The sequence below is a fragment of the Halichoeres trimaculatus genome, unplaced genomic scaffold (genome assembly GCF_033239565.1).
Source record: "Halichoeres trimaculatus isolate MK-OKI-2021-1 unplaced genomic scaffold, fHalTri1.1 fHalTri1_scaffold_8, whole genome shotgun sequence".
Lineage (NCBI taxonomy): Eukaryota > Metazoa > Chordata > Actinopteri > Labriformes > Labridae > Halichoeres > Halichoeres trimaculatus.
In genome coordinates this window covers 26,439,645-26,455,498 of record NW_027437186.1, presented here as the reverse complement: position 1 = coordinate 26,455,498, position 15,854 = coordinate 26,439,645, and the positions used below count along the sequence as shown (strand labels likewise).

At 40.3% G+C, this 15,854-nt stretch overlaps 1 protein-coding gene across 2 annotated transcripts in view; it reads left to right on the top strand.

Moving 5' to 3' along the window:
• Positions 1 to 26: 26 nt before the first annotated feature.
• The window catches only part of ate1 (arginyltransferase 1), a 63,049-nt gene continuing 47,221 nt past the window's right edge, over positions 27 to 15,854 (top strand). The window contains exons 1-7 of one of the 2 annotated variants that reach the window (XM_074676419.1): positions 27 to 221; positions 4,590 to 4,653; positions 4,791 to 4,853; positions 4,944 to 5,047; positions 5,430 to 5,651; positions 10,402 to 10,613; positions 15,088 to 15,216. In XM_074676419.1, the coding sequence (XP_074532520.1) occupies positions 122 to 221; positions 4,590 to 4,653; positions 4,791 to 4,853; positions 4,944 to 5,047; positions 5,430 to 5,651; positions 10,402 to 10,613; positions 15,088 to 15,216 (894 nt within the window). In that variant the 5' untranslated portion in view covers positions 27 to 121. Of the gene's footprint in view, positions 222 to 4,589; positions 4,654 to 4,790; positions 4,854 to 4,943; positions 5,048 to 5,429; positions 5,652 to 10,401; positions 10,614 to 13,978; positions 14,108 to 15,087; positions 15,217 to 15,854 lie in introns of both variants that reach the window. The other variant, XM_074676418.1, reaches the window with a different exon arrangement.

Below are 15,854 nucleotides of genomic sequence, written 5' to 3'. Positions count from 1 at the left end.
GTCAAATCTCCCACAACAGTGAACGCACCGCCGTTGACGTACTATGTGTGGGCGTGGATTGGCTTCTCTCAGCGTTAGCCCGTTCACCGGGTGAGCCGAGCTGTCATCTCTCACTTTAACGATGGCAGGAAACAAATCTTACACTATCGTTGAGTATTTCGGAGGGGATGATGGTTATCGTTGTGGTTACTGCAAGAACCAGATCGGAAACTTCTCTCACGGTGAGTTATTTATTTGAGACGAGTAGATAATCTGTGCTACTCGGTGACTTAGCCCATGCTAACGCTTTACCTCCGTGTGTTTGGTGTTAAAGTGATCAGGGTTTAAGTAGCGACAGATCGATATTCACTCTCTGACCTCACTCTGAGTTAACGTATTCTATCTTGACGTACTGTATTGTTACTGTGTGGTTGTTTGATAAACTGATGTCAAGCGTTAGCCCCCGTTAGCCACAGGTTACCTAAGGCTAAAGTGAGGTTATTAATTCTGTTTTTAGCCTCCAGCTTCCCCCTGCCAAAACTCTGTCAACCGTATAAAACACCTCATAACACTGTAATAACCACATAATTAAGTACTTTTAGGTGTAGTATTGATCATAAATACCTAATATTGACTCACGCCGTCATTAGCAGCTTAGCTTTACACTTCTTACATTCTCTGCTTTAGCATCAGGCTAACATTAAAGGAGACAGGATCAGACCCTGGAAGCAACCCGAGTGTTTTTGTAAATACACCATTCATACAAATAACAAGTCATAAGCTTTACAAAGCTTAACCAGAGCCTAAAAGACTTTATGAGTACATGAAATGTAAGAATAGGTAAAGCAAAAAACTAAAACAAGAATTATGGTCAGATCAAATCAACACAACCTTGAGTGCTTAAGCTAATATCTTCTATATCCTCATACTTTTTGTATTAAAGGGAAGTGGTTTTACTTTGTATTTTGGAGTTCACAAATTCTGTCTCTCCCTTACTCCTTCTTGGGTTTTAGAAAATACTTCTGCATCACTTGTGTCATTGTTTGTCAGCGTTGTTTCATTACCTAATTGTGCTGTGATGCCACACTTCCTGTGTCAGTTGGGTCAGACTAAAGAGACATATTAAAGATTAGTTTGTGTAAAGGATAAACAGTGTGGAGTTTTTGCTGATCTTCCTAAACTAATTTTGGCTAAAAAAATCTGTTTCAAAAGCCGATATATACATAGTTTTAACAATACCAAATTCAATTTCAATATTAAATGTCAGAGATTCTGATTTAAAAGCTGATAAATGCATAGTTTTACCAATGTCAAAACCAATTTCAACATTAACATTAATTTTTACTAATACCAATACTAATGTATAACATTTTTTACATATACTAACACTGAAATGAATGGAGGTATAAACACAATTTGATACTGCTGATATGAAAACCAATAAATACACAGTTTTACGAATATGAATTTGCATAATTTGTTCACCCAACAAGAACTTGCATTTTTTAGATTATAAATATGTACACTTATTCTTGTACTTTTATTTTCACGTCTTCTTTTTTACATGTGTGATTGTAGTTGCTCTAATGGTGTAATATCCTGCTAAGCATCTCTAAACCATACTTATCTTAAAGCTCTGATATAATCTAAGAGCAGTTCCACAACTACACAAACATGAGGCTAAATTTAACTCAGATTTCAGAGTGTTTACTGTTTGTTATTTCAACAGTGTGTTTGTTCAGTTTAATCAGAGGAAAAAATACTCTGCACACCTAGAGGGAAATCCTCAATCCCTCGATCTGGCTGTGAAGTAAACCTTTAAGTAAACCCTGAATAAGGTCATAACAATGCATAGAGCATTTAAATACACAGTAATGTGCACACTTGAAGGTTTTTTAAATGTCTGGTTCTATATATGGAGGAACTTTTACTGAGTGCATCTCTCCAAAAATAATCTGTAAGTATTTTTTTAGTCTCATATCTTTAATGTTAGTTTTGCATAAGCTGGACTTTTGTCAAAGATGTGTCTGGGTGTATTTGTAATCAGTGGAAAAACAGTAATATTCTGCATTTTGGACACTGTGTTATAAAGTTCCCATTCTGCTAAGTCTTCATGAATGTGTCAATATCTGCTTGGAGCTTCATTAGACCACTCACCTGAGTTTGAGTTCACTTAAGGTGACCAAGGTCAACAAGGTCACTGTGACAGGATGTTTAGAAGTTTAGACTTTGATTCAGAGCTATAAAAAAACGCTGGACGGGGATTTTCTACTTGGTGTCATCACAAGGAGGTGAGCAGGGCCAAGACAGGTTGACTATAATTAGGGTTTACGGCACGTCCCAACGTTGCCAGTGAGTGATAGGGCTCAGAGGTCGCAGACAGAGCTGCTGGATACTCTAAGTTAGGAGACGTAATCTGGCTGTGTTATGTCATGTATTGGATTCTGGAGAAGAGGGAAGACTTCACGTGTATTAGTGAAAGTTAAAAAGCAAGAATGAACCAAAGAGCTAGCTGAATGGTTTTAAGCTGACTGTTTGTTTTCCCACTGGTTGGACCTCAGTGTTTTCAAAGTTGTTATCCAAGGATTAGACTTGATGTCTTTATTATCAGACCATGCCATGTGTGGTTAAGTTGATTTTTCCAACAGCTGCTTTATATCAGCCTATTCCCCTGTGTGTGTGATCAGAACAGAGATGTTATCAGTCATGTTGTTGGCTGCAGAGTAAATATATGCCTCCACCTGAGAGCCCAACACCTGCCCTCCCTCTGTATCTGTCGCGTCTCATGGATCAGGTGTGAGTCCTGATCCATGATGGGGGCTTCTATTGCACTTAGGGGACTTATTTCATATTTAATGAAACAGAAATTTAAATTAAGCACAGTTAGTTATCTAAAGCGGATGTTTAGATTATTATTTTTTAACTTTTATTCAACCAGGAAGAGACTCATTGAGATTAAAATTTCTTTTCCAAGAGTGTCCTGGCCAGAAGGGCTGAGTGATATTATCCAAATGCATGGGTTCCCGAATCTTGGTACGTCAAAGCAGAAAGCTCTGAGAAGATCTTGAGCTGACAAGTATCAAGTTTTGTATCTGTAAGCCCACCTGCCTCTTACTCTGTAGCCATAGTCTGGGAATAAGGTAGACGAAGTCACTGAAATGTTGCCTGGAAAAAAAGTTTTGAAGCAAATCATTGACCGTGGAAATGGGGCGGGCTGGGAGTCTCCTCACTGACGGCTATAGAGCACCCACCTGTCAATTATCTGAGCTGTGCCTCTGGTTGGGTGAACTTGAGATCTCAATATCTACTTAATTGCAGGGTGTAAAAAAAATCTACCCCCTAATAGTGTGTCGTTTAAGAAAAGAGCGATTCAGATGAGAAACATTCTTTTCTATCGGGCTGTAAACATGTTTATTTCTGCTGTGAAATTTTTTTTTTTTGCTTGGTGTATATGTGGATGCTGGTACTTCTGGTGCCAGCCTCAAGAGGACACTTTATGAACTGCAGATTTTAGCACCTCTGCATTGTCCCATATTTTTAGACCGGAGGTTGCCACTTGCCTGCAACACATTCAGTCGTTCATCACTATCTTCTTCCTTTTATGTATTACATTATGCTTTAATCAGGTTTAAGATTTGTTGGCACCTCCTCCCTTTTTAGTGGTTGAGTGGTGTAATTACAGCTCTAAATGCACACTGCCAGTCAAAAGTTCGTAAACATCCCAGTTTTTCCAGTGTTTTGTTGAAATGATGCAGTTTAATGTGTCATTGTTCTCTGACATAAAAGTATAGAACAGAACTTTTTGTTTTGTTTGATTGATGTTCATTGTGTGTATTTATTCCGACAATTGTAAAGTGCCTTTGAGTGTTGGAAAAGCACCAGTTTATATTGAGTTTTCATTCAACACAAGTTGTATCTATTTAAAAAAAAAACAAACAAAAAAACTGTATCACAGCAGTTATCATTTTATCACCCAGCCTTAGGTGGTGGTAGCCCCTGCAAGTGGCCGACTAATCACACACACATCCCTACAATTCATTTTCTGCTTCAGTGTTTTCTTACGCTGCTTTTTGGATATCTCTGTGGCCTCTTTGTTCAAACTCAAATCCTCCTGGGACGTTGTGTGAACCAGTCTTCAGAGGACTCCCTTGGCTCTTCTGGATGTAAACTGATATTGGTCATGTCAGAGGGTTTTCAGTGTGTGTATACTTTTTGCGTGTGTGTATGTGTGTGTCAGTAAATTTGGCAGCAGAGGAGAAGGTCAGGAGTTAAAACTTGGACCTCAGCTCTCAGTTCCTGGAGGAGGATCTGAGCTGCTGTGGACCAGAAAAATGAATGTGTGTGTTGTCTTTGGGGGTTTGAGGATCTGTGGGAATAAACACTAAAGGTCACTGTTATTTAATATGTGTAACCATACATTTAAACTCTTCCTGTAAACATCTGTTTGGTGGTTTAAGTTTATAACTTTGATCTGAAGAAACCAAAGACCCCTTTCTTTTAAAATTCTCTCTTTGAATCATAATCTGATGGATGACCTTTGTTTAGAAATTAAATGTTGAATGGAGTCAGTATTTTTTTAACAGTATTGTTGTTCTTTTTGTTTCCTGCAGGGATGTGGTCTCACACCATGACTGTGCAGGACTACCAAGACCTCATAGACCGAGGATGGAGACGGTGAGCATATGTCCTCTGATGAGTGGACGTCTCAGAAAAAAATATCTCAAATAGCTCCAGAAATGTCACTTTATGATAATAAAAGTCTCAATTGAGTAATTGTAATGAATGTTGTGTGATTTTCTTTTTTTTAACAGAAGTGGTAAATACGTCTACAAGCCCATAATGAACAAAACCTGCTGCCCACAGTACACCATCAGGTAGCCATCAGACTATCAGAGCCACAGAGACCTGAAGAAGAGGACAGGGTTGATTATTTTTGATGTTTTTTCTGTGTTTCCTTCTTTTAGATGTCACGCACTGAAGTTTCAGCCTTCCAAATCCCACAAGAAGATCCTGAAAAAGATGAGCAAATTCCTCTCTAAAGGAGAGTTACCACAAGATCAGAATGAGGGTGAGAGTTTGATTGTTATTATAGTTATATAAGAGTATGATAAGATTAGATCAACCCTTATAATTGTCCTTTGACTGGGAAACATATCACTGTTCCCACAAATGTTTGCCAAAGTCCTTCATGAAAGAACAGAGGGATAAAAAACAACAAAAGATGTATAAAATAAGTTCTGATGAAAAACAAAATTAAATCAAATACAATGTGTTTAAACCAAATTACAGCAACAACTGTAAAATAATGGGCATCATCTTGCAAAAACTGCCGCTTTGAGGCCAAAATTCCCCTGTCATAAACATGGCCTCAACCAAACACTAACTTAGTCCTGTGGTGGTACAATGACTATCAGGTGTGACCACCATTGTTTCTTGTTTTTGTCTTACAGGTGAGCCAATGGACTCTGTGTGCGAAGAAACCGGACCCTGTGAGCCAAGCAGACCCCTGGAGGTGAAGTGTCCTGCTGTTATAGACCTGAAGACAGAAACAGCAGAGTGTCCTAATATCACAGAGGGTCAGAAAGAAGTTTCTGATGCTGCTCCCACCAGCTCGGAAACATCCAGAAAGGATCAGGTGTCTGTACCTGACGGGAGAACAACTCCTAAAGCAGGTGAGAAAATCAGACTTCATCTCTTAGACTGGTCATATTCACCAGAGTGTATCACTGTTGACCCTGTTACAGAATGAAGCTGCAGTTTCCTGCAGTGTCTGGTTTGAGCTTATCTGTTCATTTCAGTCTCCTGATGTCCAGAAATGGAAGTCTTCACAGCCAACTTTCAGTAACAAATAAACAAAAGACAGGGCTATAACAAACTCATTTTAGACACAGGAAGCAGCGTCCGTCATGTTCAGACCTCAGATCTTCTCTAACTCATCAAGTCTTAATTTCTCAGCCATGCAGGTGTCTGCTCTGCATTGGCCTAGACACAAACGCAGAGATATAACTTTCACCAAGAGCTTATAGAGAGGAAGTGTGGAGAATTTACTGCTACTTGCACTCCCCCCTCATCTACCTCTTACAGAAAACACCTGAACACATCTCCCCTCCAGCTGTGTGACTGCAGAGCTTTGCAGCTTAGAGCAAGCTCCAGGTCTAGTTTTAGAAAACATGGCTCAAATTCTGACACAGATTGTTACATGGAGCATTGTTTTCTTCAGAAAGTAAAATTCACATACATTTTTTGTACCCTGGTGTGAAATGATTTCAGGAAGCTGTTTTGTTCAGAGAGGTGTTTGCTGCAGAAACACTGGAACCAATTGGATGTGGCTGTTTTGAACTGAATTGTTGACAAAATCAACAGCTTAAAACAGCGACTGTTTCCTTAATGAGAACAAGTTACCCCTGGTTGACTTCTAAAATAATTAATAAACCAGTCTTTTGGACGACTCTTTGAAAGGAACTGCTCCTTAAGATCTGGCTCGCTTCTAACCCACTAACCATCAGGCGTCTGAGGAACGTGCAGATCGAGTCTATATTTTGCATACGTCTGTCTAAGACCAATTCTGGACATCCATACAATGCTTAAATTAGGTCTGCTATTTGGATGTCTGACCACAACCCCACTTGGTTGTTAACATAGGATTTAACATTTGAAAGTCGTTCATGTCACGTGAACGTCTGAAGATCCGTACACACTACGGGATAATGGGGCTGATTTTTGTCTCGATCTTCCCCTTACGATCAAAGCCAGCAAAGGCCTGATTGTCTGATGTCTGCAAATGACAGCGTGTGTGATTTTCCTGTGGTGTGGGGCGTGTTAAGAGTGGTCTTGTTCAGTCAAAATTTTAGAGAGCCCACTGTACTAAGAGACTTTGAAAGGACGTCCTTTCAATATAATTTTTGGACGGCTAATTTTAAACATTAGTTTTGAATTAAAGTAACATTTTGTTTTTTTGTTAACATTTCTAGTTTTCCATTCTAAAATTGTGATTTGTTATTCTGTACCAATTCATTTTACTGTAGCTTCATTGGACTCAGCAGCAGGCTTGACGTGAAAAAGTATATCACTTTTAAATGCATTTACAGTCACCATCTGCTGAGAAAATCAAATGAAGCTAAAGGAAAATGAACTGGAACAGTATGACTTTTTCTGAAATTGAACTACAGTTGTACACAGAAACTAGAAGTTGTATAAAAACAACATCAATGACTAAAATGGTCCCAAAAGCATCAGCAGTACTAATGGCTCAGTTGATAAGGACTTGGTTTTGGAACTGGAGGAACTCTAGTTAGGGACCCAGCATAGACAAAGATTTTGATCAACTCTTTGTGTAGTGAGTAGCTCTTATATGGAGATACTGTGGTTGTCATAAACGGACGTTCAGTAGACGTTGCAAAAAGACATCGTCTGGAGTAGTGCTGCACGTTTTGGGGAAAAGGTGCGATTGGTGATTAGGTGGACAATATTGCGATTGCGATTGTGCTTGCGATTTGATTAAAAAAAAGTTGTGTCATGAGTCTACAGACTTGCTTGGTTATCATGGAGAAAAATCAAGAAAAAAGCAGAGATGGATTACTGAGGATTTTAATTGTGTAATAATTCTCAAAATATCCAAACTTACTGTATACAAACAACAATGTACAACACAACAGTACTGCTTTGTTTGTATTCAAAATAGCACATTTATGCCACTTTTGCTTTGCATGTTTTGAAAATTACATCTATTTGCTGTGTCATTCAACCGGTAACCAAAATAACACCAAATAACAGAGGTAGAGTTTCTTTTCGCCTTGAGCACCTCACTTACTTCTTTGTGCTCCATATTGTCTGATTAAACTGCCGTACCAGGGGGGCAGGTCGTCACATGACCAGTTGAAACAGTGACTGATTAGTCATCTCACGCTCGCTCTCTTACTCAGTCACACACACACACACACACAGACACACACATCACTCACACAAACACGCTCATTTTTTTACACTTTTTAAAAATAATTGCACAATCACACCTCTTTTGCAATTATGTAATTGCATGTGCTGACATTGCGATTGCGATAAACGTGCAGCACTAGTCTGGGGTAACAGTCTTCACCTTCAGGAGACTGAAATAAGATGTCCAAAAGTGACAGTGAAAGGATGTTCTTTGATCGTCTCTTTTTTCAGTGAGAAGAGCCATAAACCCAGTCTTTATGAGTTTCCCTCTATGGCATCATCTTTGTTGTCGTTCCCTCTCTGCCCCCAGCTGGTCTGGAAGTGTAGTGCAGTTACTTTCAGGTATACTGTGATGGCAAAAATACCCTGCATGTAACGTGACACTGCATAGCAGCGAGTTAATGTGTCTGTCTGATGTGAGAACTGCTAGAGTGGAAATGTGTGTTGTTCACAGGAACAGATGTGTCAAAGTTTATCTTCTCTACAGCTGCTGAATGTTCTCTCCTCAGGAGATCCTGAGGTGTGATGAACACTAAGCAGACTCTGATTCCTGATTCAGATCGACCCCTGTGTTTCCTCTAACCGAGGAAGTGATTTGACAACTCCATAAATTCCGAGTTTAATGTCCAGAGGACGCTCAGAAACTCAGCCTGCTTCAGCTCCTTCAGTTCTTGGGCAGTAAAGACACTGAAAAACAACAGACGGGGACTTTAAACAAACTAACTGTTGTTGCATCAGAAATCAGAGTCTTTGAATAATCCAGATTCTGCTCAAAGCTTCTGCTGTGGTTCATTCTGACTTTGCACAGAATAAAGTTTGAAAAATGATCTTGAGTCAGCTGCAGACCAGTGCTGCCAGCATCCCCCTCCTCTCCACAATGATCAGCCTCTCTCTCTTCTTCCTCCTCCCCTTCCTCCTCCTCCTCCTCCTCTGCTTTGTGACGTAGGCGCTCAGGGAAAGTAATGAAAGTGAGCTGATGGTGGCGGCTGGCAGTGGGACGAGCAGAAAATGGTTCTCGTTTCCTTATTGCTCCAAACAGGATGTGGGCGTGTAAACTGTTGACACAGGATGCCCGGAGAGCTGCGGGGCTTGGCAGGAGCTCAGAAGGAGAAGGAGGAGGAGGCAAACGGGGATTCAGTTGCTGCAGTGAATGGTCTTGTTGGTCGTGTTGAGAGAGAAGAAAGAGGAAGTGTAGATATGGCGTGCAGAGCTGCTCCAACAAATCCCAGCAGCTTAGGAGCACCTGGAAGCATCATGGAAGGAGGAGAACTTTCATTTTTAGGGCCTGGAGGAGTTGTGAATCAGATAAAGCCCTTGTATTATTCATGGAGTCAAACAGTTTAAGGGTATTTAATGCTTCAACTCTGAAAATTGTTGAGATATACATTCACATAAAACGGCATCAAGTGTAGCAACACTGCTCATTTTCTATCACATGTACAGCCTCACTTGATGAACCCAAACAGACTTCCTGCTTTGGTTTTGCCTCTCTTGTCCATCACCTCTCCTCAGACTCTTTGTTGTGTTGTGGATTATATGGATCATTATGAGCCATGTGGTAAAGATTGGAGGTATCACTGCTGTCATTTCCTGGAGCTTGGGTTTTTTGAATGTTGTGATGCCGTATAGGTTGTGTTGATATATCGAAAGGTTCTACTAACTGCAAAGCTCCCCCAAGGTGTTTATGAGCTGTAAACGTTAACACTCTTTAAAGACACACAAGTAGAGGTTTCATAATTCATTTTTCATAAAGCTTTCATCAACATACTGCATGTTATTGTCACTGTTGCTGTCACTCATTTTAAAGTTTGGATGTATTTGTCTCTTTTCAAGCCTGCAGCTTGAAGTTTCTAAACAGAGCGTACAGTCACAGAGTGAATGGGGCTTTGGTTTGTATCATGACAAAGCTCTTAACAAGACCAAAGGGAAGTACACTGTCGACTAAAAATAACTGTAAAAAAATAGCATAGTGAGATATGTTCCTAAGTGAATGTACTGTTGCTTGTTGGGTAAGAGAAATAGCACCTAATAGTAGTATCATTGGCCCACCAGCAACCTGCAGGGAGACAAACGTAGGCAGACATAGGACCAGTAGAACCAGCAAATAGAAGCCGATAGGAAGCAAAACTGGGAGGGCTGTCACAGTCCAAGTCATCAGCAGAGGTTGATAGTCTTGCTTTGAGTCCAGTTATCTGCCTGGTTTAGAACGTTGAATTGGTGCAAAGACAAAACCCCTTGCAGGAATAGAAACGGGAGGATATTTTTGATTAACAAAACGCCTCACCAGGTTAAGACGTATATGCTCTGAATCAGATCTGCTCATCTTGTGGCTCATCAACATCAGAAATGTGACTCTAAAGAAGTCAGAGGTTGACGAAGAGGGTTGTCACTTTGACTTTCTTTTTCTACTGTCTTGTTTGAAATGGTTTTAAAGAAGCAGCGTGTTTTTAATCTGTGTTTTTATGCTTGTCTTTCCTCTGGTTTCAGGAGTCGGAGCAGACACCAGCAGGCCTCCGTGTCGGAAGGCCAAAGACCTGAGAAAGGAGCGCCGTCTTCAGAAAGAGCAGATGAGACACAACGATGGCGCCTCACCTATCGTGTCCCCCACACCCACTGCCACTTCCCAGACCAACCAGCCCAAACCTCTGGAAGATTTCATCAGCGAGTCTTCGACTGAAAACTCGCCTCACTGCCTGGAGGTGAGCAGGAGCACAGAGGAACTCTGTCCTCTCTCTGTCTCTGTCTCTGCTCCTCTGAGTGTTTGTGATTATTCCAGCTTTCAGCGAGCAGCAGAAGTGTTTTTGGTGGAGCGCTCTGTCTCCACAATGTTTGGATTCAGTTAGTATAAATTTGATTTTGTCGGGCCCTCGTCCAGTGACTTCACTGTGTGTTTATGTGTGCAGAGACGAGGAGGAGAGTGGAAAAACCGTCTCCTTCCAGTTTGAGTTCAACCACACAAACCGGGTCCAGTTACCCCCCTGATGACACAAAAACCACGACGAGTGGAAATGAACTTTTGGCTCTTGTGGAGGAAGATCAGTGGGGTTTAGCTGAGGCTGGCGGAGTGACGTCAGTCCTGGTCTTGACCAAGATTTGAGCCAGATGCTGAGATGACTAGGCTGAGTCTGTGTCTTATCTACAAAACCCTCCAGACCAGATCCACCAGAGCTGGTCTCCCTTTAATTGGATTAATTTGTTTGCTATTATCACTCAGTTCCACTAAGTGGGCTTTAATCCACTGCTGCAGAGGGAGGTTAATTATATCCTCAATAACTGATGGATGCTTCTTTTTAAACATTCATCTGTTAGTCGAGATGATAAGCGGTTTAGTGAATCGGTCTCGTGCAGAGTTTTTCACACCAGAACGAGATGATGGATGTTTACTGTGGAGTGTTTAGACTCAGAGCAGCTGGAGTTCATCAGAAGGCACATCTGTAAAAGATGTCTCGTCACGACTCAGTGGGTCATGTGAGATCTTATCCTAAACAAATATGACCAGGAAATGAAAGCAGAGATGGTTAATTTTATTTAAGTCATCATAAACTTATTGAAAACTTATCTTGAGGAGAGTTTTACACCTGCTGAAAGAAGCAAGAAGAGATAAAGGGAAATTACATGTTTGCAGTTTGATAAATAAATCCACCCTGGTGTTAAATTCAGCTGTTGTTCCTTCAACATCCACTAGGAGTCAGTGTAAGACCACAACTCAGAGCTCCAGGAAAGATTGGAGCTATTTCAGCTCCTCTTTCTTCACACTTTTCTCCTTTTTTGTGTTTTCACTGAATCTACAGCTGTAAATATAAAATGATTGAGCATCATCTGTTTGATGTTTCTGGTGTCCTGTAAAACCTGCTGCTTGACTCAAAGCTTCTGTAAACCACCATCTTTCTTTTTAATTAAGTAGAACAAAAGCCACAGGCTCTACGAGGATTATTTGTACAGAGGTCTTAAAGAGGTCGAGTGTCAGACCGTCAGTGTTAAATTTCACGACTGTTATGAGAATTTATCAAACCTCATTTCCACGCTGCCTCCACATCCTGTGGTGTTTGTTCTCTAAAATGATCCTGTCCTATCTAAATATGCCTGTAGATTCAGAACCTAATAAAAAGACTTCTCATCAGCATGCTGCTTTAATGTCAGAGACCCGGTGTCGGTGCCAAGTGGTCATGAGAGAAATCTGTGAAGGTCCAACTCAAACAAACCCTGGTTCAGCTCGCCTGTCCTCTCCGTCCAGGGGATTCTCATGGCACCGCCTCTGCAGCCAACAAAAGCTTCAAAACATGGAGGCAGTTAATTAAAAGAGGCCCGAGGATGTGGAGGTTGGAGGCTTCTTTTAGGTTGTGTGAAATTAGCAACACAGACTCAGAAATAATCTCCCAGCACTGGTTTTATCCCAGGAGTCTCAGGTTGGAGTCATAGTCCTACAAATATTTTTTCTTACTAATCATGCAAATTTTACGTGTTTGCTTGAATTTAAGAGCATCATCCAGACACTGTAGCCTTGTCAAGCATGCTTAACTTACACCATTTAAAACACACAATAGGCTCAAAGACTCAGAATATTGATGTGGACTCTTAGATTTGTACTTTGAAGTAGAATCCCAACCCAGCAAAGTTTGGACTCTGCTCATGAAAACAGACTTTAATGGTTTGCAAATCATTTGATGTCTGAAAAAAGTGCCAAGACAACGTGTCAGATGTTAAGAAAAATCTGTTCATTTAAAATCTGATGTCACCAAAATGTTTTAAACAGTTGGTTCAGGAAAAAAAACACCCAGATAAGCATCTCAGATTAAGGATCAACATGTTATGACATAGCTCTGTAGTAGAGATTACAGCATTAATGTTTAAGACCACCTATTGTGCAAGTTCCCTAGGACAAATTCTTACATTTTCACATACTAAAATACAATTTTTAAAAAAGATATTTTCATTTGCTTTACATCAATGAACAACCATTGTATCCCATTTTTTAATATGAACTGACTTATGTCTTTACTACATTAAGTTGCCTTAAAGTGCAATAAACCTTAAAAAAGAACAAGATATAATAATACCAATAATAATAATAATAATAATAATTATTATTATTATTATTATGACTTCCAATTTCTTATTGAGCCAGAAACCTCTGAACACACATACGTGAGATACAAAACTATGCTAATCCTTAAGAAGTGTGTTTCAAAATAACAGAATATTAAAAAATTCAAAACATAGGAACATAAATGATGTCTAATTTCACAATGTGATGACATTTATTTCAACGTAGGAAGTGCAGAAAATATCTGTAGTCTCTTTAAGATTTTGTTATGTGCCCTTTATTGTTGTTTTTAAAAACCTATCACTACAACAAAAAGACTCTGAGATATGTTCATTGTGTTAGTGTAACTCCCCAGATTTTAAATGTAAGAATACTGATTGATCCGTCTTATCTGGTTCCAAATCTAGTGCCGATCAAAAATGAATATGCAAACCTTAGTGCCGGCGCTATGCTGTGCTTTATAGGGTTAAAACATTCTTTTTGGAAACCATTCACGCTAATAATGATGCATTTCTACTTGACAAGGATGTAAGTGTACTGGGAAATAATTAAGCATCGTTAAATCTAGAAAAAGAGTCAAAATGATGCTTAAATTGAGTTTAAATTTAATCTGGACTAAACATGAATAAAACTCTGCACTTTAAAATTTCTGCACTTTGAAGATCAAATTTGTGATCATGTGTCACATGGTGAAGCACTGGACATGGGCTCAAAGACGAATATATTTATGTTTATAGGTTAACGATTTGTTTTTAAGTTTCTGTAACAGTGACTGTTTTTAATATTCTTTTTGCTATTTCTGTGTTGTTGAAGATTGACAAAACTCACCCTTTTTTCCATTTTAGATATTAAATGTTTTACATGTGATCTGGTGTGTCAGCCAAGCACGAGAGGGTGTGTTTGTTGGTCCCTCTCGTCTTTCACTCTCATCTCACTCTATCCCTCTCTTTTATTTTAACCACTTCTTGTTTTATTCTCTTGTCTTTAACACGTTTTGACGTTAACCTGTTCTTTTTGAAGGTGAGGCTAGTGCGCTCCAATCCCCCTAGCCCGCAGTTCAAAGCCTCTTTCGACGCCTCCTACCAGGTGTACAAACTCTACCAGATGGCCATTCACAAGGACCCTCCTGACAAACCCACCGAAAGCCAGGTCAGAGGGTGGGGGGTATAGGTCGACCCGCTCAAAGGGACCTGGGGAGGGAGGGAGAGGGTTGATACCGCATCTGTCCTCCTCTTATGGATCTAGTCTTTGTATTTTATCTCACACTCATGGTTAAAAGGTGTTCCCACATCTGTAAAGTTTGCTCTTCCTAGAAATGCAACAAAGCTTTAATTTGTAAAATCCCACCATGGAAGCAGCAGCAGCACGAGGAAAAGTGTGCGTCTGAGGTGGAAAAAGGGGCATTAAGGTGTTCATCTGCAGAGAGGAGGGAGAGGAAATGGAGGGGAAAATGTTTCCATCCGCCGTGGTTGAGAGCAGTATTTCTCCAGGTGTCCGAGTTGGCCTTCGGTCGGGTTGTTAGTCTCGAGCTGTGTCGGTTTTCGGGGGGCAGCTTGGCCTTCAGATGTTTACCTCGTCTGTGCCCCTCTTCACACCCTGAGTGGAGTCTTTTCACAGTTCCTGGGCTCGTTCTGTTTGTTGCCCTTCCTCAGAGGAGTCAGTTTGTCTCATTTTTGGGATGATAAAGTTTTGAATTCCTCCTCTCATAAACTCTATGCTCTGTGGTCAAAGCTGGGCAGTGCACTAGCCTCATCCTCAAGTCGCCTGACATCTTTAATTTCAAATCCTCAGCTTCAGTCTCCCAGTCTCCTCATTGTTTTCTTGCATTCATGTGTGCAACAATCTGATAAAAGCACTGAATCAATCTCCAAACTGGAAACAGACGTGCTGTGTTAGCATGTTGCCCTGAGGACTCAGAGACTGAAGTGAACCCTGACATGCCAGAGCTCTTGTATAATGCTGTTTACAACTTCTGTTGTTGAATCCTGCTCTGTTCGTTCCTGCAGAGCTTCCATTCTTCTTCTGCTTCTTCTAAAAGACATTTCTAACTCCTCACCATCCTTGTGTTAATTCTCATCCCCAATAAACTCCCCCTCCCTCCCCCTTTCTTCCTCACCCTGTGCTTGAAGGTGAGGCTAGTGCCGGTCAGCTTTGAGGACCCTCAGTTCACGGGGACCTATGAGCAGTCTGCGGAGCTGTACGCCCGCTACCAGATGGCCATTCATGGCGATGACCCCAGCGAGTGTAGTAAGAGTGAGGTACTGCATGGTTATTATACTGCACCTTTGCTGGTTGGGGTTGGGGGGGGCACTGCACATGCTCACTGTTACCCTGGTTCCACCAAGACTGTTCCAGGAGACAGTCCAGAATATGAAACCAAATTTTTGTGTTCAGACAGCCTCAGAAAAACTGGTTCCAAACAACATCCATTCCTTTCTAGTTTATCAGAAAGAACTGCTTAATAAAGGAATGGGGGCGGTTACAGTTACAAAAACTAACCAAGACCTTAACACCACCAAGAACTGAATGTACAATGGAAATTAGGGCCAACATTAAAATAAAGGTTAACATTTAGAAACTATAGGTGTAATGTTACTGGAGAAAGGCCGTAACATATCGAAAGAAAAAAGTGTAATTTTATGAAATCAAAGCTAAATATGAAGAGGTTCAAGCTGTGATGTCACAAATAAAAATAGTAGTTTGTATCAAGATTAAAGGCCTGATGTAACAAGAAAATAAGATGTAATATTATGGAACAAAATAATGAAACGGTGGTGTTATGTGAAAAAACATCAAAATCAGTATACTTAATTGATCCCCAAAGGGAAATTTCATTTCAGTCTCCACGTAACAACAGAAAAAGTCTTAATATTTTGAAGTTAAGGTTATGTTCTTA